Raw genomic sequence first — 27,120 nt, 5'->3', positions numbered from 1 at the left:
GTGTGAAAACATTACTGCAAAGTACTTTTGTGTTAATTGTAACACTCTTAAACATTAGCCCTGGGCAATGATTCAGTATTATCTTTTGTCAGCTTTCAGTGGAATTTTATTATTTTGATTTGATCTGATTATTTTCAATAATTTAAATGACTTATTAAAGTAGTATTTAATGTGTGGAGAGTTTTGTCTACAAAACAAAACAGTGGAAGCCGATTATTGCATTGACCTCAATTATTTTTCATACTCCGATATATTCTGGAACAACATATGGAGGTTTCTTGTTATAACAACATACCAAGTTATAATGTTCTAACTAGAAACACTACTTATTTTAACCAAATACACTGCTTTTGTCATGATAATGGGATATGTTTTTAACAAGAAAAGCTTTTTTTTTAAATTGCATAATTTGGTTTGCAGTAATAACGAGAAAATATTTCAGAATTACATGAAATATATTTTGTTATAGCATGAAAGGATCTCCTTAAAACAAGAAACTTTTCATGTAATAATGAGAAACTGAGCAAATATTGTTGTCATGGTGGAAGCAATATCCTGCCATAATAAATCGTTATGGAAACATTTTCTTATAAATAATGTAATATGGATTTTTACCATATCACCCCACCTCTAGTTAAAATATTACCACACAAAGTGAATACAATAAAATTGCTATTTAAAATAATGCATTAATAATGGATTAAACTAAGATATAAAAATCGGAATTATATTTAACTATGGGAGAGGGTGTTTCATCTATCCTAACTGAGGCAATATACTGTCCAATTCAAAATGAATCCTTATTGAATGTGAACACAGGACGGAACGATTTAATAGCCAAATATTGCTCCTGAACAAGAAAGTGACATGATCATTACATATTGTCTGTGTTCTCCCTATCAATCTCGTCACTTAGTAGTCAAGATTTAATGTCAGACCACACTCATTAGCATTGACAGGTCAAAGGCATGCAGCTACTAAAACGATGGCTTTAATATGAAAATCCTCTCCACTACACAGACATTTTGTTCAGATTGTACGCATTTGATTAGTTTCATCACCCTCAGAAAGGGATGAATCCATTCTCTTAATGTAATTTGTGGAAAATGTACCATGACAGTGTAATTATTTTGAGGGGGCCAATTTGCATTTCCAGTGCTCTGCTAACTAAATGCTACTGTAGGTTCTAAGGCCTTAAAGATAAATTAATAATCTAGAGTATTTAAAACCCATGAAACATTTAAATTAAGTAATTTCACTTCCTGAAGGGCATACTGGAGATTTTTCCATACATATGCAGAGAGACACACTTTTTAAATAAACATCAGCACTAATCACTGAGCCTGAAATCAGAGTGAGAGCAGAAAATATTTTCTGGAGCTTTTAATGGTTCCTTAGGGGCTCCCCTCTGACTTAGATTAGATGGGATTTAGACAAAGTTGATGCATGCACCTCTTTTACCAAAACTTGGAATTTTTTGAAATGTCAGTACATTATTAGGATCACAGACTGAATTTTTCTGAATACTTTTACACTGATAGAATTACAGCACGAGTGTGTTTTATTCAATTTAAGCAAGGAATTACAAAGGAGTGCAGCAGTGCAGCAAAACAGCTATTTGGGGCATTGCTGTGCAGCAGGCTTTGATCAACTTTTAAGAGAAATCGATTGGAATTGTTGCTCTGCCCCAATTTGGAAGACATCTCATCAAACTGAGTTGCAAAGGGTCTAAAGACTACAAGTGTTCATTTTTGTTCCCCTAGTGCTGCAAATTTAGTAATTGACTCTGATTTTTGGCTTCAGGCAGTAACCTAATAAGGCCATCCAAGGTTAATGATAGACCCTTTTTAGACTGGCTGAACGTCTGACACCGATATGTAGTGGTAGTGAAAAACAATTATTACTTACATGAGAGACACTCAGGGCAGAAGGCTCTGACATCTGAGTGAAACGTTGTTATTCTGTGTGTTATTCGCTGATATATTTTGTCATAGTTTTGTCATAGCATCAAATGCCACAGTTGTTCAGACGGTGAGTATCCCAGCAGTGGATTGTGTTGCTGCTTTGCAGCCGTCTCTTCCCAGGAACACTAGCACCACAAATCTCAGTGATTTAACATCTTTCCCGTCCAAACAGCTGGAGTCAGCACAAGTGTCATGTGCCATTGCCAATCCGCTGTCATGGCGTCCTCTGCCAAACAATTTATTGCTTCCCTTCCTGCTTTATTAGCCATAGATTATGGGTGGTCGTGGACAGTGTAGAGCCTCTGCTGTCGAGGTAGCCTTGTAATTGACTCTGGGGAGGCAGGGTGGATAATCATTTGAGTGTAAACCGCAGTATCAGTAAACAGCAATTGAATACAACAGTTGTAGTTCCACCATCCAGCAGGATTTCATTTAATTTCATTTAGTTATCCGTTTTTCAGTTTGTCCTGTTCCTGTTACTTGTTAGTTACAAAGCTTTTTAGCTATGCTAGCATCATGTCTGTCGATCAACTGATTGATGGATTTCCATGACATTTTTTTACACACATTCATGGTGCCCAGTGGATGAATCCTACTGATTTTGCTGATACATTGACTTTTCAAGTTTTTTTTTTTTTTTTTTTTTTGTGGTATAACTTTTAGATGAATTTCATGAATTTTAAATCCCCATTCGTTCATCCTTCCAACTTTTCATGTAGCACCATCATCAGGTCAAAATTTTATGCCAAACTAAAATGGTAAAATCATACCTGCTTAATGCAACATGACAACATTGCCATTGTGAGCATATTGATGGTAGCATTTTAAATGTATTTTTAGATTAGTAGTCAACCGTTTAAAATTCATAGCTTCCATTTCCAGCCCATACCCTTCAGTGTGTCTTACATTGAGCAGTGTAATTAAGTCTTTTTTTGTGTGTTTTTCAGAATTCTGGATCCTCGGCAGCCTCCACCCCCAGTGCTCCAGTGACTGGGTACAAGCGTATGGTCATTCCAACCCAGCCACCTCTGACTGCCACTAAGAAGTCTACGCCCAAACCTCAGGCTCCTGGGGGAGTCTCGTCCATCCCCCCGTCCTCTGTAAGCCCGGTGGCCAAGCCTCAAAGCCACATAGCTCCTCAGCCTGTCCCAGCTTCTTACGCTACAGCCTCAACCCCAAGCCAGCCCACCTTCAATGTCCAGGTGAGGTCGGCCCAGCCTGGTCCACAGCATCAAGCCCCAGGTGGGCACCATTTTGGCCAGCAGCCCATTCGTAGCCCTGCACAGGTGCAGTACATGCCTGCCCAGCCCAAAGGTCCCGACTTTGCCTATGGGCCACCACAGCCTGGCTTCTCCCCGATGTCTCAGGGTGCATATCAAGAACAGCACCATCCAGGAGTAGGTGGCTTAAGTTCCAGGAGACCTGAGCTGGCCCCCGCCCAAACATACCAACCTCCAGGGCCCAAGAAGACCTACATTACAGATGTACCACCAAGCTTGGCTCCCTACACCTCTGGACCAGCTGTTCCACCAAAGGTAAGACTGTTTATCATACATTCAACACACTCCACCAGTTGTCATCATTTTTAGGTATTGTAAACACAGTTGGGGAAAAATGTGTTTTGAGATTATAGAAGAAAGTTAGTAATTTTGGTTAAGTCAACAATTAGTCACACCATTTATCTATCCATCCTTTCATCCTTGTTATAATTTTCCACTTTTCATACTGTGGATTGGTGGCATTGGGCTAAGCAGCCTAGCCCAGGCATCCTTTTCCCCAGTCATGTCTCCCTCTCTGGAGAATCCTGAGGGGTTCCCAGGCCAGCTGGGATATTAAATCCCTCCAGCATGTTCTAGGTTTGCAATGGTGATTCCTCACAGTTAGATATCCCTGGAATACCTCCAGAGGGAGGAGTCTGCAAGGCGTCCTGATTGGACGCTTGAACCACCTTAACTTGCTCTTGTCAAAATGAAAGGGTAGCAGTCCTTCTTCAAACCTCTCTGGAATATTTGAGCTCCTCTATCTCAAAGGCTGAGCCCAGACACCATGGGAAGAAAACTAATTTTGGCCCCTTACGTTCCAAAATTCTGTCCTTGTTGTATGACAGTAGTTCAGGGTTTGAACATGCATAAGGTAAATAAAGAGCTTCATCTGCATAACTGAAATCACTTAATTAATGCCACTTAACCTTTATTTCTATATGCAATCATATAGAAGTGCACATGCAAGCATGATATTTAAATCTCAAAACAAATGCATTGCATCTGCCTTACCAACACAGGCCAATTAACCTCATTCTCACCAGTGTTCAGTCAACCACATGTTTAACAATACACTTTGTCATATGCCCTTGGGGAAACTCTGGAGTTTGAAGAAGAGAGGGTCAAGAGAAATCTCAATGAGTTTGTCACTGTACCATCAATATACATGCACTTACACAGAATCACAGTCACATCTGTATACATGGCAGCCATTACATGTGTACTGCACTAGTCGAACTCTTCCCCTTCACTGAGATTAAAGATTCATGGTCAATTTTATTGTCATGAACATGATTCTAAGCATGGTAAACTTGGCCTCATGGCCGGGCCTCAGAGTGTTGACCCTCTACATAAGAGACATAAGAGGTCAGCCTGGTGTTGTCAAACTGGTGTTTCAGTTCAAGTCATTCCTTGTCAGTTCATCTTTCTTTGTGGTATCTTTTCAGTTATGTTATTAGAGGTGGGCGATATATATCGTTTGCGATAATATCGTCATTGTTGTTTTGACGATGTGCAAATTTCCATTATCGAGTATTTAAATTACTTAGCCAAAAATATTGAAACGCACGCGGAAACTCCTCACATCCACTTAATACACGGTGCAGTAACTCTCTCTACAGCATGGCAGGATTCAGTCACACGACTAGTGGGCCTACGTGATCACATGACGTGATCACATAACCTCTCGCTAGCATCCTCCTTGCAACAGTTTAGCAGCACGTTGTGATGGTAGAGAGAAAATGCAAGCAACTCCAGTCCCTGAAGCTACCGGTACTTCAGATGATTTAGTGCCGAGACGTGGGTCTACCTCTCTGGCATGGAAATGGTTTAGTTTCGAAAATAACTTTTTTAGCGCAGCGCTCAGAGCACTTCAAGTTGAAATCTGTTCAACTTTTAACACCGCTGGGCGCTCGGAAAATGAGTTTTTGAGCTCTCAGCGCTAAAAACGCGTTTGGTGGACACAAGCCCTATCTCAGACAATTCCAATCACATTTTAAAGGATATCGACTGATTATCGTTATCGCCAAAATCCCCAAAAATAACGAGACATAATTTTTTTTCCCATATCGCCCACCCCTACATGTTATATGCTACTTCATAATGTAGAAATGTTTGTGTGTGTGTGTGTGTGTGTGTGTGTGTGTGTGTGTGTGTGTGTGTGTGTGTGTGTGTGTGTGTGTGTACAGTATGCATACATTTGCGCAGCTTCAGATGGCAATTCACTGGGGCCATCTTTCATTGAAATGCTCAGAATAAACAGTTGTTTTAACCTTTATGAATTTTTGAAAGATCTTCTCTGCTGGGAGTATACACCATCTGATTTCATTCGTCTCAAAAAAGGCAGCTCATATTCGTGTGTGTGTGTGTGTGTGTGTGTGTGTGTGTGTGTGTGTGTGTGTGTGTGTGTGTGTGTGTGTGTGTGTGTGTGTGTGTGTGTGTGTGTGTGTGTGTGTGTGTGTGTGTGTGTGTGTATGTATATATGTATATATACCCACTGTGCATTTTAAACCTAAGCTTATAGCTTTGTGGTGATTTTTATTCTTCATGTAATTATGTTAGGGTGGAATATAGGTAAAAACATGATTCTTTATGTTTTTATGGTCGTTTGTAGTATGTATGTATGTATGTATATGTATATTTATGTGTATGTGTGTATGTATGTGTGTGTGCCCAGCTATAATTTGTTAAGATTAAATAATAGCGTGGGATTTCTCCAAATAGAGCAAAAGTATAAATGGATGAAGAATGTTTTGGCCAGGGACATGCAGCTTTAGTGTCAGTCTTTTAGAACAGTATTATGTATAAAGCCAACAAATGCATGATTATGACCCCTTTTACATGATTCTTGTTTTGAAACAAGTCAGCTGGAAACATTACAAACTCAGCTGGACGCAGCGTTTTCAAATGACTCACGGTGCTAGCATTAGCTTAGTTGGAAAGCTAACAGCTGACAATATCTGCTTGTGACCCCTAACAAAGTCCCCGCATTTATCTGCCCCTGTCTGGTTTCAAATATTACAATCAATTTGAAGTAGGGTGGCCATTCGTCCGGCTTTAGACAGACAGTCCGGTTGTTAAACCCCCTGTCCGGCTGCAGGCGCAGCCTTAAGCCGGACACTCATTTATCCTCCTTTTGAGAAAATAACTAAAAATGACGCCTTTGACACATTACCTCATTAGTTTAATACTTATTGGCTAAAAATGTCTGTCAAAATAAATAATTTCATTGGTTACATTTTCGTGTTGTGACCTGCCAACACATGGCTCATTTTAATATTCAAATGAGCCATGTGTGCTCACTGCAGTTGCTAAGTTACCACCAGGCTGTCAATCAAGCTCTCAGTGACAGAGAAGGTAAGGTGAGCTAACGTCAGTTGTTGGACTGAAATTCTGAAAATGCTCATACTCATATGTAAAGGCAAATCCCTTTATCCCCAGATAAAACATTAAGAACAAATATCTGCTTGCGTGTCCCTGTGTATGCAAAGTGTCCTCCTTTTTGATGTGAAGGAAATGGCCACCCTAATTTGAAGTAGTAAATCTGTCACTGTTATTAGTGTAAACTTCATTATGTGCTTTGTGAGAACAGAAAGTGTGATGGGCGCAGCAACAGTAACTGGGGGGGCAGGCCTTAGTAAACAGTCACTTAGACTGGATTGTCTTCTTATTTTCTATGCTTTGTGCACCAGGGCGATAAATGTTAATTATTTTAATTTTATTTTTTATTTAATAGTACATTTTTAAATTATTTTTTAATAATAATAGTTCATTCTTAGACAGTGTTGTAGGGGTACTATGTCATTCACTCAAAGGAATTAAATACCAACACAAAAAACAACAACACACATTTATGATAAGGTTAAAAAGCATTACATTTTAATCTTGGCAAGAACGGTATGAGACTGTCATAGGCCTGGCCTCAAGCCTTCAAAAGCACTGCAAGATGTTGGATCAACCACTAGTCCTTTTTATAGAACTGTACATATCTGAAAAGAATTACAAAATACTGTTGTCCCTTAGAACAGAGTAGTCAATGCCACAGAGACAGCTATTCTAATCTCAATATATCCAGCCGTCGACAATCTCTGGAAAGTGAAAGGCCCTTGAGTTTTCTTTAATTCAAGGATTTTATGCTAGTTCAAAATACAAACTGGGCCTCCCAGCCTCTGGGAATAGCTCATCAAGGACTATACTTTACTAAATACAAATTAGCTTCAACATTGCAGAGAGTATCTTAAAAATAAGTCTAATTATATTTGTTCGGAACAAAAGTCTACATTTTGCTTGAAAAGCTTGCTTTGGTCCCAGTATGATGCATTATTAAAAAACAAAAGGTGGCGTTTAATAGATTTGTGAGCATCTCTTTGATTTCAGATAAAAGCAAAACACTAATTTTACAGATATAGCGTACACTATATATATTTGTCTCTTTCCCAAGGATATACTGTGGCAGAATAATGGGCTCTGTGCCCTCCCCGTGTGCTTTATTGGAATGCTTTGAAACATATCGGGGAACTTAATGCTCTATATGCGCACACTCAGCTAGATGATGTGCTGTAAATGACTCTGTGGTGTCACATCATATTTGACCCGAGCCCTTCTGCCATACACACACACACAACTTTTGTATCTAAACCTTAGCTCTAATCAGATTTCTTGTTTATTTGTGTCCCATATAGCAGATATTTAATGCCAAAATAAACCAGAGACATTATAAAAGCAAGATTAGACTGAAAGCAAAATCTGTCATCTTTGCCTTTATGATCATCACTCTGCTTGACCCAATGTCGTGAGATGATCATAACATTTTACAAATGGTGTTAAATCTACTTAAAATAAGTCAGTTGTGCCCCTTTTAATCTGTTGTGTAAATAAACCAAAAACATAGTCAATTAAAGGAACTATTTACACATTTGTCATCACTTTTGTTAATGGTGACTTTATGTAATACCCGAGACTTTCTCAGTAGGGGGTCTGTGACTTTGATTGAGGACTTTATTCAAGAGATCATTACACATAATTGAGGGTATTCATAGAAGGTCAGTGTCATTAGAAGTCCAAGATGAACTCCTTGAAAGAAATTCTAAGATTTAGACTTTTTCTGATTAGTTTGGTTGGTCTGCCCCCCACCTCACCCTACATCTCCCACATGCCACCAGCACCCAATCTTCCAATGTGTCCTTACTCACACGTAAAGTGAAGGTGTAAAAACAGCTCCTCACATCAACATGCTCCAAGGACGCTTAATTACCCAAATCCACCAGTGTTTGATCTCTATTGTAGTCGAAAAAAATTAACAGATTTCATGGCTGCCGGTTAACATACCAATTTCCACGAGTCTCTCCATCTTTCCCGAAATTGGAGGAAAGCTAAGCTGGATGATGACTTGTGTTATTGCTGAGCTTGAGTGACGTTTGACAGGGGAGGATTATTTTGAACTGCTCAATCCCTGCAGCCAGTTAAAGCCCCCTCGAAGGTCAATGATGGTTTCAACTGTCAAACATGTTTAAATATCTGACATTTCTCTGCCTTCTGGTCCTGGCCACTTTGCCTTCTGACCTGCACAAGAACATTTGCATATGGTGCCATCAGGATGTGTCCAAAAGACCGTCTATATACGTGTGAGGGACCTGGCATGAATCCTTTATTACCCAAAATTCCACCACCTCCAAAAGAATGCAGTTAGCAACATGTGAAAAACCATCCAAAAAAAGTGTAAATATTACTTGAGGGACTATTTGACAGTGCATTAAGTCCTTAATTCTGTATTTAAATGGTAAAACTAACACATACAACTAGATTGCATCACAAACACCAGTTCATTCTTGCTAATTTAATAGGTATCATGCAACATGCTTCAGAAATTTTGTGCAGATCAACCAAGAAAAATGTTATTTATATAGAATTTGTAAAAAATACAATTACTAAGGGTGTTACAGCAAAACAAGGCATAATTAAGTTAATAAAATCCACAATGTAAAAATAAAATCAGCTAAAATGACAAAATGATAGTCAAAACAATTAAAATAAAGTCAAAAAAAAAAAGAAAATAAGTTAAATGAGGGAAGACTGCACCACTAATGTGACCTGAGACAAATAAATAATTACACTTAGATTACAGGCATTTAGTTTGACATTATGAAATAAAGCACCCAGACTACATGAGAGACTGTTAATAATGGGGCCAGGAGGGGTATTCATAAGGATGTCTAATTTGATTCATTCAAGTGCAGGACATTTTTAGACACACAGTTTATAATTTTTCCAGGGCAAGACATAATATAGGACTTATGTAGTACCAGGCTATCTAGGGGCATACAGTTGTGTAGCATTTACAAATCAATGAACGTCCATATTACTGTATGTCTGTGGAAGATATGTCCCAGAGGTTGTATGTAAATAGGAAATGATAGGGGACCTGGGATTGATCCCTGAGGGACTCCACAAAAACAAAAGATTTTGCTTTGGACAATAGCCAATGGTTTTAGTTTTTCTACTAATATGGAAACTTAACCACTCATGATAGTCTCAGATTATTCTTATTCTGCATTGTCTGAAATGTATAGTAAGAGAGCTGTTCTTTGATGTACAAGAGAAGTACTCATATTTACGCCTGCCTACATCATAAGTAATGCCTTCTCCTCAGGTGATTGACCTCGGCTGCCCTACCCTCAAGAACTATGAGCAACTGACTGAGTGCAGAGTTACTAGCTGTGCTATAGATTACCAGAGAGGATTCTTTGCTTGGTGCAGGGTTACCATGTGTAACTACAAAGTGAGAGCCCAGGGCTTCGACAAGATGAAGACATGTTATCTGCAGCCCTGTGATCTTCCCTCCGTGTAGATGCACCTTGAAACAAATTGCACTTTATTCTGCACCAAACAAACTGCTTTTTCTAAATTGTGTATTGATAGACAAATAGTTTCATATTTTTTATTGTATAGATGTTTTTAAGCAACCTTTTTAATAAACATAGTAAATTTGTTCAGATCATTGACACATTCACTATATATTTTTGACCCCTAATACATTTTCATTTCTTTCACAGCACTATTGAACCATTACATTGAAAGTTCATCAAAACAATTTTGTGTGTTTTCTCTTGTATTATCTAGAGAATATTCCTCTGGCTACATGAAAAAGACATAAATACTTCGTCAGAATCCTATGGAATTTAAAAAAAAAAAAAAGTGTAATATCAGAAAAAGAAGCCTTACATTTCTCTCACTGTGTACCTTAACACATTTCTTTATTTGCAATTTAAATGCCACCATTTGTTTAAAGAACTAAATCACATGATTCCTATTTCGGTGTAGCAATTTCTGCCAAATGAATGTACAGTGGAGCTTTTAGAAAAGTGACACCACAAAAATAAGCTGTGTATGTGTGTGTATGCACGCAATTTGGGTGAAAGGTGCACCTAATGATCCTGAAAACATAATTAGAACATATTCCATGCAGTTTCTCAGACAGTGATATTGTCTTTACAGCACAATTAAAAACAAAATGAGTCATAATTTTGAAAAAACACACCCACTCATATCTAAGTATGAATACTCCAATTACACCTGTGAGCCACTCTGCCCTTTCAACAATTTCTTAGTTTCTTCTAACACTGTTCAAGAAATCAAGATCATACAAGAATCACAAATAACAGACTCTTTGCACTTGAATGTGTGCACATGTTAATTATGATTCATTCTCTCATACAAAAAGTATTCACCTAAAGTGAACAGCTTGAGTACAGCAAATGTCTCTGCATTAATACCACACATTAATAATGAAAAGTATAGCCCAATATGTCCAAGTTTTTGGTGTTTACTGTTGATGTTTCTTGGTGCAGTACATCCGTCTGTAGACCAGAGCACCCATGCCTATGCACATGCACCCTTGTGTGCATGCGAACAAACAAAACATGGATCCGTCTATTGCACTACTAGTGGTAGAAACATTGACAGGGTATCTTTAAGTTGTGAGAACACTGTTGCTAGGGGACTGACAATAAAAAAGACACTGTCCTCTTTCATTTAAAAAAAAGGCTAATGAGGCTGTGATTTCTGCCCTTATTCTCTGCTTTTTTATGATAGCAACAGTCAATAAGTACTTAATAAAGAAAAATGGAAAGATAACCTCCATTGGCTCCATAAAAATAGAAGTTCTTCCATGAAGTGAATACCATAGCACTGGGTCATTCAAGTCAACTCCTCTTGTAAACACAGTAAATCTGACGAAGGCACTATGTTCAATACATCATAGATATGTTTTTTACTCAAAGCTGCAATGGGCATTGGGTCTGGATGTGCATGACAATTTGTTGTTGATGTTTTCAAACTGGGCTATGAACTTTGTGAGTTTAAAAAATATCAATAGAGAGTGGGGGGATATTTGGGGGTTTGGGGCAGAATCTGTAAGGTGCTAGGCTTTAGAGACAGCAGCTTAAAAGGCTGTTGGTAACTTAATGCATACACTGTCATTATACATCATACAGCAACTAAGAGTGTAAAAAAATCATTCTTAGAAATAAATAAAGATGAGATGTGTAGTGTAAATATTTAGATGAAAATAACATTATCATAATCATTTGAATAGGAGTCTATGCAGAAAAGGCCACTTGAGGCAGTCACATCCTATCACACTCTCTGCTCATGTCAGTTTGGAATATTAAATCTATTGGCACATATCAGTGGACTGACTTATACCTTGTAACCATGCAGCACACATTCTTCTCAGAAGTCGTTACACCTCTAATGCAGGTCAGACTGTGTGACATGGATCTGTTGGATTCCTCTGGCACTGCACATGTACAAGCTTCTGTATATAATTAGTGCTGTGCCTATAACCATGTTGTTGGATGACATGGTGTTTGGTGGTGGTGCGCACAGGCTCTGGTTACTGAATGCTTCATGGACTAAAGGTTAGTCCACCAGACCTGAAGCTTGAGGTCAATGATGGATGTGGATCTCCTTATGTTTCACTTTCTCATGCTAACACATCAGAAAGCTTCCTTCCAGTAGCTGCTTCCAGACTTAAAACAAGGCTGTAACAAATCTCAAATGCAAATTTAGCCACAAGCGACCACAAAAACGAATTAGGCCCATTAAGGGTAACAGGGGCATTAGTTGTATTGATAAATATGGGGAACTATCATGTTAAAGTGATTAAGCTATGCACCTTTTGTGATTGGCCTTTGCAAATATGGAAATGATTTCTCATTTTCAGATAGTGTGGATTGGTCATCCAAAAACTAAAACGTGTCACTAGGGTATAAGAGTTATAGCCTCATTTAAAGGGGATTAATATAAAGCTTTTCATGTAAAGCCATTTTGAGGACTACTAAATTAATAAAATGATTACTAATTAATTAAGATTTTTAATTATTCACTAGCATTAATGACAAACTCTTAGAGTGGATTACAGAACTAACTATATCTAGTGTTAGATGTATTAAACAAACAGCTGGCAAATTAAAGGTACACTGTGGAGTGTTTGACCACTAGTAGTGCTGTGGAGCAATGTTTTGCAGCGGTTTTGACTTTGCTGCATGTCCTGGAATTTATCTTGTACTCACCAGAAGGATGGAAACAAAGTCAACAAATGAAGTTGCAGGATTTTACAAAAGAAAAAAAAGCAAGCCATGTCTGACAAGTTCAAGTGTCTGCTTTGTGATGCCCTTTATTGATGGACTTGCAAATGGATTTATTGGAAAAATGTATATTAAAGTTTTGGCTATTTATGAAATACGTCTTTGTGCCATAGGGTTTAAGGTTTTCTGGTGATTGTAAAATCTTTCTCTGGGATTCTTCAGAATACTTGCCATGAATTAAAGGTTATTTTAAATAATAAATAAATAATTATTCTTATTCTGTAATGTTATTCTCATTGCATATACATTTGTTTATGTGGTAGTAAACAATAGTTACCCTTAAAAGTCCATTATCTTTGAGGTGGAAAAAACCCAGTGCCAACTGTTTATCAGCCTGCTCTCATAATGTTACCAGGTTTAATACGTCCAAGTGCTTAGTGGTGAGTGTAACAAATCCAGGCATTTTTCAAAGGAAAAAATCTTGGGAAATACCAGGATCTTAATTCCCGGCATTCAACCCTTGTGTATTGTTATGAAATATCTCCCATGCACAGATGCAATTCTACCATTTTACATCTAACATTAGATTGAGCACATCAAACGTACTATAATCAAAGGGTTTCAACGTATAGATCTAAATTCCTAATTATCTACAAAACCTTAAAAAGTTAATTGATTTTAAATTAAATGAAGACTAGTTCAGCACTTTGAGTAAGTATGGCTCATTTTTGTACATTAACTTGTTGATTTCACTCAGAAATTAAGGACTTGGCCTTGTCTTTTTGTGTTACTCATTTTTGTTAGTTTGTTGATTGCCTGGTTTATTCAGTCAGTGGTAACCCTCGGTAGATCAGAAGTGTTTGTCACATAAGTGTTCATAAATAATAGGCCCTGCCACCCTCTTCTCCTCTGGCCCCCTCTGAGATGAACAGCATGGCTGGTAAATAACTGGCTGGATCGATAACTGTCATTGCAGTTCAGTGAGCCTCGGCAATCTAAAATGTCTGAGCAGTTTGTTTATTTTCTTGTTTTCTACCTCTTCCTCACTGGCCTGTAGTGAAGAGATGCAGATGTATCCTGCAGTACTGAGATTATTCTGCAGCTTTAAATGTGGTTAGATTATAGCTACTGTGGCATGCTGGGTGACAGTTAGTCATGTGACAACAATAAATTAATTCATGTAGCTGTATGTTGACAGTGTTGCTAACACATTTATATCTGTTGATTTTAAAATATTTGAACCTCTTTTCATGACAAGCATACGAGTCATATAAAGAATTAATTTCATTATTTTACTTTGGTTAATGAAAAATGCAACTGGTCAAGTGAATGACACTGACTCGTGTTGATCCAAGCATTTTGCCTACTTTTCACCACATAAACAATCTACATGAAGGAGTAAAGTTGCCTCGGTTCAGTCAGACACCAGGCAGTCTAAACCACCTGCATAAACAGTGGCCCCTGCTGGCTCCTCGTGGGCATGGTCTCCTGTCAGTTCCAGTACCTTTCTGCACATAAACAAGTTTTCTTTGTTGTTTTTTTTTATTGTTGCTGAAACCAGATTTCTCTCCTAACATCCTCCTCTGTCCACAGAAGGGCCCTTGTCCGCCCCTGGCTCAGAGTCCGTGAAACGTGTGCACTTTCGAAACATTTTTTCTCATCAAGGAAGAATCCCTCAGCAGATCAGGCTTTGTGTATTGTTGGCTTCAGCATTTTGGTGGTAGTGTTTGGTCAACAGATATCCTTCAGGGTGTCATTCAGTTAAACCACGTAGTTGCTTAGGTGGAAAGGAGAAGGATATATCATGGTTTGCTTAGGAGGCAAAATTACACAGGAGATCGTCAACACTGTGTATTACAAAAGGGAAGTAAAGGATGCCAATACATCGATTTGAAGACATAACCTGTATGAATCTTCATTATGTCCACCACATGTGTTTAAATATAGATCCGTGCTACCACATGAGGAAACGGCAGGGAGATGCTTTGAGCTCTCACCCAAACCAGGGAAACCTGCATCCTGTGTAATATGGTGTTTGCTACATTCACAGGATTGTAATGGTATACAAAGAGACGCCAAATAAGTTTTATCTCGTCCCAACAATTTGTGCAGTCATTTGTTGTTGTTGTTTTTTTCATACTGCTTGTGGCTCCCCTCTCTACACTCTCAGATTTTCAAATATCTGTTTGCAGGGGGATGTGTCAGTTCCGAACAGATGACCTAGTTTTTACACACGCACAATCTTACAAACATTGAAAGGCCCCTCTACATACATTACATAAAATTCATCCCTTTATATGAATTCAGTTTACAGCAAGAGATTTGAGTGGCTGTGGAAAATGTCAATTATGGAATTGGTTAATTTTTAATTATCGTTGGCTGCTCTGTACACAGCTGCTCTACAGTTGACTGTTATTTTTTCTTAGCATTTAATTGGAGCTGAAACAGCATGACCTATTTTGTTTGGAGAGAATGTATACTTTATCTGTGCCTCCTCAGAAGGTGGCCTTGAGCTTAATATGCAGCGTTGTGATGGTTCTTCTCAAAGTGTAATGCATTACAGATTACTCATAACCTGTTTAACACAGCAAGCAGCAAATTCATCAACTGGATTACATAAAGCCACTAACATGTGATTCCTTTTTCATACTTAACAAATTCTTCAATTAAACATGCAGCTGTCAGAAAAATGACAAAGCAACTTTCCCACAAATTTTATTTTTGTCCAAACAACTTTTATTTGAAGAGTAATTCCCGCCCTGTCCTTACGCAGATGAGAGTGGCATTTTGACATCACCTGTGTAATCAAAACAGAGCTGTCCTTTGTATTATCGCAAATATAACTCCGTCTGGTCAGTCTAAGGAATGAATCACAGTAATGAGGTGCTCTCCAAGGTTTCTATTGAAGTGTGCTGCTGTGTCACAGTGACACAAACAATTTCTGGCTTTCAAAGGCAGTTGAGAAAATGGGTCTCTGCAGTATGGAATCAAATAAAGCCATCATTATAAAGTGACGGCTCTTAATACACAAGTGTTTAACCCGTATATGTTTGATTCTAGACACACGACATACTGCCCCCCTCCCCCCTTCATCAAATCACCTACTAACACACACGCACACACAAACACACACCAACTCACTGAAAGGATACTGTGACTGATCCAGCAATCCTTTCATTGTTTTGGTAAAGCAGAGTCGCCTAAGCTGCTATAATCATTCGTTTAGTGTTGCTGCAAAAAAAGCTTTTTTTAGATATTCCAATCCAATAAAAAAATTCAATCCCTCATGAACCCTAACTAATGCAATGGTCCATTTGCTGTTGTTTTTGTTAATATTACTATTATTTTAATAAGCCCTCTCCCTTCAAAGGCTCTGTGTCCATTTCAAATAATATAATTGTGATTCAGGGAGACAAAAGCCAGGATGTCAGATTGAGAGCTGGCTAAAGCTTCTCTTTTTAAAAGCCTGAGTTAAAGCTGCAGCTCCATTGACACTAAAGAGCATGTTGTATTGTGAAGTCCATCATCATTTAATCTGTGGATAAATATGTCTGTGAGTGATTATGTCTTTCTTTAGTTTGTGCTGATCATGCAGGAAATGTTCAGCTATTGTAAAAGGTAAGACAATTGCTTTTGGTTTAAGGTGCAATATTGCGTTTACAGGAAGTATAAAAGAAGCAATACACGGCTGATAGATGACTGCAGGTTTGGAGACACAGATTAGTGTTGTTTAGCACTTGTCTTTCAATGGGCTCCCTCTACAGTGTCTGTACTGTTCCCCTTCTGGTTACCACTTTCAGCTCAGTGGTTTGTGCTGTTTGTGCAGCGGCTCTCAATCTCATTGTCTTTGCACACTGCATAAAAAAGTACTGGCCGGAATATGAGAATACAGTTTGTGATTCCTCAAAAGTTGAACTGAAATTTTAACTCTCCTCACTTTTTGTGTAAGGAAATATAAACTTTAATGACTTGTACATTCAAAAAAGGATAAAATCGTATTTGTGGAAACAATGTGTAAGCTTCAAGCCTCAAGCTGGCAGCCATGGGTTTGCGTCTGTACATCTGTGTGTACATGTATTGCAATTTAACATTCTTGCGGTATATCATTACATTTCTAGTCCTTTACAACATTTGGGAGTCATCATGCTGTTAAGTTTGTATTTCATCTGGAATTTGGAAGCTAGCAAACTAGGCTACCTACCTTCCACATAGAAAAGAGAAGCTAGTTAGCCTATTTAACCTAACGTTTGCACTGATTTGCACTAGTCTTTACTTTTTGTTCATTTTATTTTAACACTTGCCAAGTCATTAGCAGCCTTCGCACACTCTGTACTGTGTTTTGTATTGCGTTATACAAAGGAGGGGGTTCAGGTAGCGTGAATCCCGTGATTCCAATCATGACACTGAGTCGTGTAGAGAGTGGTAAAATCATGGATGGGACTAAGCAGTGGCAAACAATGTTGGTGTCCAGCCTGTGTTACTGTTAGAATTTAAATAATATAACAAACAATGTTTAGTGCCTGCCTGCAGCCATATTGAACTAATCAAAAATTTGCATCCCCTAGAAAAACATAGGGGGCACTCTCACTGCAGTAAATTAATGAAATTTAGATTTATTCTTTTTGGTGATAACCATTTTGGCCAAATGCAAGTCAAAACAAACACTACGTATATATAAACTGACTTCTATGAAAAAATACATTTTAATTTCAGTTTGACTTAAATATTTTGTTGTTGTATGCCTGTTGGCTGTCTGTATGTCTGGATCCAGACACCAGGACAAAGCAGAGTTAACCCTTGGGTTGGACTGCTATGATTTATCCCACAGATCTGTTTCACTTGTTCTCTACCATAGTAGGTGATATGTAAATAGTTCCAGCTTCCAGTTCACTTGCCCTCCTTTGTTCCACCTCCACTAACAAAGGTTTGGATCTGATGCCCTGAGAACAGTTGTCTCTCCTGTTCACTCTCTATCACTGTGGTGGAAGCAGGAAAGACAGAGCCTGAGGTTTGGTTCTTAGTGGGACACAATGCTGTCAGGGCATCAGGTGAGAGCACGTACCGAGCCCCCCCTGCCCACCCACACCCACCATCCACTCCTCACCTAATCAGTTCTGACACAATGCCAATTCCACAGTGGGTGGCGCACACAGCTTTATTCATAGATGTGGCAGTTGAGCAGAGATCAGCTCTCAGACCCAGGCTTTCTCTGCTCGCCTTTCACTGTTATGCTGTATCAGGTAGCACGCAACAGTGGTCATTTACAGATGTTATTGTTGTTTTTGATTTTAAGTGGTCTGGCATTTAACAACTCTCTGCAAATCGTTTGTCAAGTGGATGGCATTTGATGGTCCATCGGGACGTCTTTTGTGGGCATTACAACTGATAGGATTTCTGCCATTAAAAAGCAGACGGCAGATGACCTGAAACGATAAGCCTCGACATACTGAGGAAAAAAGTGGGAAATGGGTGCAGCTGTTAACCCAGTCACCGCTGAATTTAAGCACTAACTTCAATGAAACTGCGGCTGAGTGTCCCGAGGGCGCAGGCAAACAATTTACTGAACTGAGCCAGACATAACTGAAAAACCATGTCTGTACCACGTATAGCTGCTGTATGGTTTCTATTGTTGCCTCTGAAAAGCTGAACAGGAACTGCGAAGCAATCATAAAGCATGCAGGGAAGCAATTTCTTTCTCTTATTCAAGTGAAAAATTATTCCGTGCTGTCACAAAAGACTCCCTAACAAGGTGCTTTAAACTCTCTGGCAGTGCATTGCTGCAGGGTGTCAAAGAGTGGATAAGGTATAAATGAAGCTTAAACTCAAAAGTCTGTTTCTGGTAATAGCAGCATTTCGTTCCCTCTCCAATGTGCTTTTGATGTGGAGCTAAGATTAACAGTGTTAAATCGTCCTCTTCACTGTCTCAAACTAACAACACAGGCATAATGAGCAATGTGTCGTCAACAAGAGCATTTCTTTGAGGTGTACGAATATTATACAGACATATTATCTACACTTTTATGCAGGTGGTTGTATTCCAATTCAACCCCCTCCACGTAAACCTCCACTGACCGTTGTGTATTATTAAAAAGAAAGTCATGTAATTTGAGTCAACAACAGAGGAAAATCCACCCACCGAGGAATGTTCCTTTTATCTCTTCTTAATCCTCCATGATGTGGTCATTGCCGTTTATGGTTGAGTGACCAAGGAGGCGCAAGGTGCCAGGAATTCCAAGAGCTCCGGCCCAGTTGCTCTCTAGAGAGTGCTCCGGCTTGGCAGAAAGATTTGCACATCGAACGTGTCGATCCCTCACAGTTAATGAGGCCTACTGTTTGGGCTTCCATTATCAGCCTGCTGCATCCTGAGCCGGGCCGAGAAAAAGTCACGCATCATAAAGTTCTGGGTGCTGTTTGATACATCGTGGACAGTAATCAGAGCTCAGCATTTCTCACCGTCTCTGGAAATAAACTCAGTAGACCATTGCATGTCCTCACACCACATCTACTGTATATTTGCATTACCACCTCTAAATATTATGCACATTTTTAGGTTAATACTCGTATATAGGGCATCTACTGTAATAGGTTTAATACAACACATTATTACACTGGCTGTTGCTGCAACACCTGTTTTCATCCTCTGTCTGAAGCGCTCCAGAGTAGCCCAGTCCGCTCTCATTGGTCACGCTTGCTGAGCTAACGTTAGTTCTGCAGCATAAAGTTACACAAAAAACAACATCAAAAAACAGTTACCGGCATCCAAACTACTACTCTCGTGGTTTATTTGGCTTCAACTGAGGCTTAACGGTCACACAGTTTCTCTTTACTGCCCCTCAATATTACAACATCAGTTCAGCATCACCCCCGGGCCGGCTAGCCACATTACCACCGCACAACATGCTAACACCAAGTTAAACAGACCAACTTACAAAATGAACAGTAAAACAACATAAACAAGGCAAAGCTTCCAAGTTTGACGTTGTGTGACCGACAGCCAGTATTGATCCATCCTTAGCTTGAACATAGTAGCTTAGCTTGATGAAGTAGTAAAGTAAAATGCACAAACACACTCAACCATAACATTTCCTCCAAAAATAAAGTGACGACTCCAAGTCCCCCTCAGATGATGGAGGAGACAATACGTCTGTGCAGTCAACAACAGAGCTCTTCCCCTTATCTCTTAGATGATTTACAGACATTTCCATCCAAACAATAAAGGTATTCCACCAGGTTAGGTTTTCACATGCACAAGTAAGCCTAAAGCATAAAATGGCCTCTTTAATATATTGTTAAAATGACACCTATTTTACATATTCTATTGAAACCTTGACTGACACATACAATGAGTCAAATTACCGGAAATTACGTGCATACAAATTTGGTCATCAATAGTACCAAAAGAGTTGCTTGACACGATCTGTAATTACTCTTTCATTCTGAATACAAAAACATTTCTTCACTCAATCTCCTATTGATAAATCTGGTTCCTTTATGTGCCACAGTAAACCATGGATAGATTAATACAAAACCAGACAGGTGGCTAACATTCACCCAACTCCCAGATGTCACAATTAGGAACACCTCAAAGGTCAGCTCAGATCTCAGCCTGTGTTACAATATTGAAAATCAAATCTACTGTAAAGATCCAGCCGGCCCCAGATCTAGGGAAGGTCATCGGAGTGTCACTGATTTCTGAAAAAGCTCAGCCACACAGCAAGAAAAGAGTCAAGTTCAGGCCTCCAGGGTGTCTGCAAAGGACACACACACCTGTGACTGGATTGCGCTAGGAGCTGGGGATGAGGGATGGGGGATGGGGGAGCTGCGAATGATTGGCAGAAAATGTCAGGCACAACACGTCAGCCCCATACAGACACACAGCAGGCAGATGTCAGAGACTGCATGATAAGAGGGAGGGCAGGCTCACAAGGAAAGGAAGGAAGTGGCATCTTCAGAGAGTTATGTCATCCTTCCAAAGTCTCTTACAGATTAGGCCTCAACGCAGCTCACACCTGAAATCTTTTGTGCACAGAGTATGACTGAATAACTATCTCCTGACCTATCACCCAAATGTACAAGACTTAAAAAGTAGCTTTCTTCTACTGTTTGCCTCCTCTTTTCTTTCTGTTATCATTATTTTCCAAAATACAAGGATTAGTCAGGGTCACAGTTTTTTCCACACGCTTGTATTGCACAGAAGGATATGCACAACCTTCTGGGCTGCACCACCACTGGGGCCTGAGCCAGGGTCAGATATCTCAGAGGGGAAAGGCAGACTCAAGACCATCCACTGCATGTTGATTACAGTGAATGTGCTTTGTTTGACCTTGTGACAGCGCTTCATCCATTTATTGAAGTCAGGTTTTTTTGTGAATCTTTAAGTCGAACCTGGACGTATTTTGTTAAGCGATACATTCTTGCACTTTTTCTTTGCATTGTTAGGCAGCATTTGTATCGCGTAGACCAGAGGTGATATCCATCAGCGAGGTGCAAATAAATGCATGAAACTGATGAAATGTTCTTCATTACCTCGCTCGGCTTTGTGAATGACAATTTTCTTGCTTTCCTTATTCCCAGGGCAGTGCACCCATCGCCCACCCTGAAGACGAGCTGGAGCGCCTGACCAAGAAGATGCTGTTTGACATGGATAACCCGCCATCTGAGGAATATTTTGGTAAGAAAGATAGCTCATCTCACACACACTTGGTTAGCAGTAGACTTTTGACAGAAAACATTTTGACATACCACATACACTAATCCTATATATTTGATGCTTTCTGTTTTAAGATCTATGCAGGAAGGTAATGGGGCAGGACAGCATTTGTGAGTTTTAGCATGCTAGCTAGGCTTGGAATCTGTTTGATGCTAGCTGCGAGGTGTTCTGTGTTTGGGGGATAGAAAGATGGATAGTATCAAATTATAATAACATAATAAAGCCACTAAGAGCTTCAGCAATTAAATAGTGATCATTTTAATTTTTTTTTTTACATACAATGAAATACATTGAAACAAAATAGAATTTTTCCTGTCTGATCTTTTCAGCATTACAGCATTTGGCCTAACACCTGTTTAGCCAACTCCTCACAGATCTACAGCAGCAAAAGCATGTCAGACAATGGACGGCATAAACTGAGACAGCATCCTCTTTCCCATATTGGCAGCATATATACAGCATGTAAAATTATCTATTTTATTTGTATTAGTTTATCTAACAGTTATTTCACCAGGAAGTCTCTTGAGATACATTACTTGCTCAAAAAATGTCAGTTTAGAGTAGGTAGCACAGTTTCTTATTACCACATTGTAACAGGGTCACTTTTCTTGTGCCTGTTATGAATCACCAAACAAAAGAATATAATAATTTCAGCTACAAGCGGACCTTTTCCTCTGCTGTGAGTGTGACACAACAGCCACTTCACAGTGTAGCATTCATAGGTGAGAGTAGCAAAGTGGCTAAAATTAGCCTATGAGTCACTCTTTGATTCACATCAACAACCCTAATACTGGGAAAAGGTTTGCAGTCACATGCACACACACGCACACACACACACACACACACACACACACACACACACACACACACACACACACAGTCCCCAAAAAACATTAGTGCAGGGAGTGTGGTCTATTTAGGAGCACTGTCACTCTTCACTGTGATGTTTTGTGAAACTAAAAGAAGAAACAAACCGGCCCCTAAATGAGTCTGAAGAAAAGTACTGGTTGTACTACAAAACCAAAGCCATGTCACATTTTTGGTGATAAAGGCTAAATTAAACAATGTGGGATAGTGGGTTAATAGAATAAAACTGGCATAAGGTTTCCTAGATTAGCCCACCCAGTGACCCACAAAGTTAGTTTTGTATCACAGGAACAATGTTTTTGGAAAATGTCTGGAGGCTATTGAGTACAGTGCAGGTGTGTGTGTGATACAGACAAGGTTGGTCTAGTATTCTTGGTGCTTCCTATCCATTGATTTCCATGTGTAGACACAGCAGCATATCTACCAGTCTGGGAATCAGTCCTCAAGGTAGAGTCTCCAAACTATATCAATGTGATCAAATGATAAGGCTCAACTCTTGCTCAGGGTATAATGAGAATGAGAGATAAAGGCTTCGGACAGATGAAACATCCTGATTTTGATAAATCTCTGTATCTCGTTAGATTGTCCAGCGGTTGTTGTTTTTTTTGTACAGTAGTTCTCTCCCATTTGTTTCTCTGAAGCACTTGATATTTAATTTTGTTCTCATTTGAAAAAAATATATAAATATAACTGCCAGGATTAAACAAAATACCAATTTTTAATACTATTTTGCAAAATAGGATTCAAAAGACAAGGATTCTGTGCATTTATATTTCATTTCTATTTTTCCGCCCTCTGTACCCTTTGCTGCCAGCGAGTGCCATCCCTCTGCTGCTCTCTCTTCTCTAGCCTTTAATCCCCTTTGCCCTGGAATTAGTTCCCATGCCCATTAGATACCTCACTCAATACATTCAATGGGACTCTGGAGCAGGCTTTATATCAGCACATAATCACACAGCACACCATGATAGCATGTGTAGGTGTATTATAGCTACAGGGACATGTATTTAACTGGTATTAAGGGATATTCGGCTTCACGTTGGTGCGCACTGATGTAAAAACCTTAATTGGTTCACATTAGACATAGGTCAAATGGATCTGCTGGCTTAAGCAAAGTGTAGTCATTTTAAAGAGGAATGGCCATCAAAGCCTTGTTGGCCTAATTTTTGGGTGAATGTGTATGTGAAGCAGAACTGGCATGAACTGTGGGCTGCCATACCATGCATGCATTTGCCACTATTTGCCAACTATAAGGCTGACTGGCTGAAGGCTGGTAAAACAAGGACATGGGAGAAATGGGTCACATGTGAGCCGAGGTAGCCAGAACAAGTTAGGGATAGCGTGTGCGTCCCCAGCTGACAGCGGCTGGCTGTTACTGGAGTGGAGTGGAGTGGAGGGAGGGAGGGAGGCAGGAGGGTCATCTTGTGGTTAAACAAGGCGACAGCTGAATTAACCGAGAGAAAGAAAGAGGATGAGGGCAGGAGCCTTCGACTGAGGTGACTGCAGGGACTCATTAGGAGAAAGTTCAAGCACAGGCACATGCTGCTTTGCAAATCCACAGAGCCCCCCGTCCTCCCCCGCTGAATAATGCACATATAGCCGCCACTCTAATGTTAAAACTGACTTCAGTCCGGTATGTTCTTCACAGTATATCCAGGGCTGTGGGAGAATAGGTCCCAAGGCATGAGACTTTTGTAATTACAAAGAATCTAATGGCACACAAGCCTCTCCTTTTTTGGTGGGGTTCAGGGGGGAAGAGGGCTAGCATTTGTTGAAACCCTAAGGCTAGTAATTAACAAGATTAATCAAAGTGGGGCTGCGATCTCTAGCGCACTACTGGACTGGATCATTGTCTTCCTATAGCAAAGTTTTATTGGTGTCACTAATGTCTTTGATGAGCTCCTAATCTGAAACAGCCAGTTTCCATTGGTCCAGAGGGGGTTAATTGAATCGAGTTAACGTTACACTCTGGCACTGTGATGTCACAAGGAAACTTTTCATTAGACTCAATTGAGCTCCATCTGTAGCTTATAAGTTACACAACATTATTACGTTCCATACAACAAGTTCTGTCCAGCAATTACACAGGTCATAGCTTTGAGGACATTTTTTTTCCTGGCAAAACGGGAACACAAAAAGCAGCCGTTTTTTAAAAAGCAAATGCCTCTCAAACTGTAAAAAACCTGAAAATAATGCACTATAAAAGAAAGGCTTTTCTTGCGAGAAACCCAGTTTGCAAGCCAGAAATTCCTCCTATGATTGAAGCTTCTTTGAAAAGCAACTGATTAGTCCTGATTTAGAGTTCCAGATTAGATTTGAGTAATCTGAAAGAGCCTTTTCTCCAAATGTCATCATCCGTCATATTTAATCCACTTAGGTTGTGCGTAGGTGTACTGTGTTTGTGGAAATCTAATAAGACACAGCTACTCAGCTTGCAGTACAGATGCCTTGGCATTTGTGCATCAGAGGAACTTACAATATTTTGTCATCACTACATTTCTGTCAACCAAAACCAGGACATAAAGCTGAATAATTGAAAGGATGAGATGCTTTGCATTATTTACAATTAGTGCTGATGATACTTATGCAGTGTAGTTCATTCTGCCGCAGAGAATCTCTTTTTATTTCTCCTTTTAATACCAAAATGACAAGTTGAGAACTCCTTCATACGATCCCAGGCTTTCGGTATTCCACTGTATAGAATTAAGAAAGAAGTGAAATTTTAATATCCAATCAATATTTATACAAAGTGATTTTCCAGAGGGATTTTTGAGCAGTGGCATAAATGTTTTTGTAATGTTATTATCAGATGTTAGAGAGATAGTCATTGGAAATAAGCAGAGAGATTCATTTGGGCATACTGTACTCCGCACAGTACTCTGAGCTGTCGGGAAAGCCTTTCCTCCTGGTTTGAGCTAGCCTTTGTTTTATGATAAGAGCCAGAGAAGAAAAGGCAGGCTTTGCCATTTTTCCTCATAATGTCAGCTGGAGGAGCCCTCATAATTTATAAGACACCTCACATGAAATGTTCATGAGGAATCTTGGAAGAGATACAAATGGCAGTGTAACTCCAGTAACAGTACAGGCCAGAGGAGTCAGAGCAGATCAGCTAAGGTAATTGGGTCAGAAAAAGTTTAGGTTCACCCAGTCTGCTGTTGTGGAGCTGCTTCTGTTTCTTTATAACACAACTGAGCATCATAACTTAATGTATTAATAGGCTTCCAGTTTAGACAGCTTTGTGCATTGTCTAAGATACTCTGGTGGAATTAATTTGCATATTACTGAGGTCGCCCTCAGCAACCTCTTAGGAGTTTGCTTTTAGATGTGTCTCTACATGTCATAACAAGTGGGATGTGTGTCAGAGTAAAACCTTTCTGCTGGCTTGAAAAGACGCCCTCCTACCCCCCCCAACCCCGTTTCTCCACCACGCTCCACCTCCACAGTCTCCAAATGCCTTTGGCCAACCGTCTCCCCCAATACAGATAACTGTTCCTGTTTAGTGTATGAAGGTGTACCTTTAAAGTTCATTTGCATGTACAGAGACAAAACCTACGCTTAACTTGCAGGTACAATATAAAAATGCATTTAGATTTGCAGACATTTTCATGAATAAAATGCTGCTAAAGTTCTGTAGTTCTAAAAGTTTTAATCATTAACATTTGATTAACATTAAAATTAACATTTTCATTATAGGACCAGTGTGTAGGATTTAGTGGCATCTAACGGTGAATTTGCAGATTTCAACCACTTGAATACAACTTAGCCTTTCAAGCATTTAGGAGAAACTACGATGGCCATGAAACTAAAGAAAAACACAAAAGGCCCTATATACAGTGAAACGTGGTGGCCTCCATAGAGCAGGACATGCCCCCCCCCAGATAAAAAAAACATCTCATTCTGACAAAAACACAACAGTTTCTATTTTCAGGTGATTATACACCAATTAAAACATACCTATTGTAATATTATAAATGGCATATTATTTTCCATTTATGCCAATAGATCCTTCTAAATGTTACACACTGGATCTTTAAATCAAACCCTGTTTTTTAATATTATTTACGGCCTGGACACACAGGAAACATGAGCAATGCATGATAACTGCCTCGCTAAGCTGCTGTGGTTCGCAGCCATATTTTTCTACATTGAATTAGCCTTCAAAAATTATGATGATAATATGACAAGTCTTGTTGAGGTCTAACCCAACATTTCCTACTGCTGCTGCTGCAGAAGCTTTCAACTGGTAAAAAAAAATGGGGTGGCTTTTATTGGGAACCGGTCACCAACATTAGTGCCGACACAGCATAAGCACATGAGGTCAGTTCATAGTTGCACTCTAAATTCAAACACCTGTTACACAGTAACCACAGGTATTACCAAATTAACCAGGACTGAAATCTTAAGGATTATATATTTATATATTTAAGATGAATTAAAATGTTGAAGAAAATTAAAACACTAATTGAAATGTAATTAAATTAAATAATATAAAAATAAAGTATTTAACAAAATAAAAATACTAAAATACAATAAATCACAACATTACATTAGTACATGTACTTGTCTCAAGCAATAGAATTGTTGGATTCAGTTTTGTCCTGTACCTACAATATGACCACAGCTCATTTTAGTTTGAACCTGCCTCCAGTCTTTTTTCCCACACTAATCTCCTCATAGGCCCTTTAGCTTCAAGAGCCTATTTCCTCTTTCACTATCAGAGGATTTCCCCCAAT

At 39.2% G+C, this 27,120-nt stretch overlaps 1 protein-coding gene across 4 annotated transcripts in view; it reads left to right on the top strand.

The window, feature by feature from the left end:
* lpp (LIM domain containing preferred translocation partner in lipoma) overlaps positions 1-27,120 on the top strand; it is a 144,173-nt gene that overhangs the window by 81,087 nt on the left and 35,966 nt on the right. For all 4 annotated transcript variants that reach the window (XM_051376059.1, XM_051376057.1, XM_051376058.1 and 1 more), the window contains 2 exons: positions 2,912-3,499; positions 21,385-21,481. In XM_051376059.1, coding sequence (XP_051232019.1) covers positions 2,912-3,499; positions 21,385-21,481 — 685 coding nt within the window. The remainder of the gene's footprint in view (positions 1-2,911; positions 3,500-21,384; positions 21,482-27,120) is intronic.

This window comes from Dicentrarchus labrax, unplaced genomic scaffold (genome assembly GCF_905237075.1).
Source record: "Dicentrarchus labrax unplaced genomic scaffold, dlabrax2021, whole genome shotgun sequence".
NCBI lineage: Eukaryota > Metazoa > Chordata > Actinopteri > Moronidae > Dicentrarchus > Dicentrarchus labrax.
The sequence above is the reverse complement of the archived record's forward strand: the minus strand, read 5'-3'. Positions and strand labels throughout refer to the sequence as shown.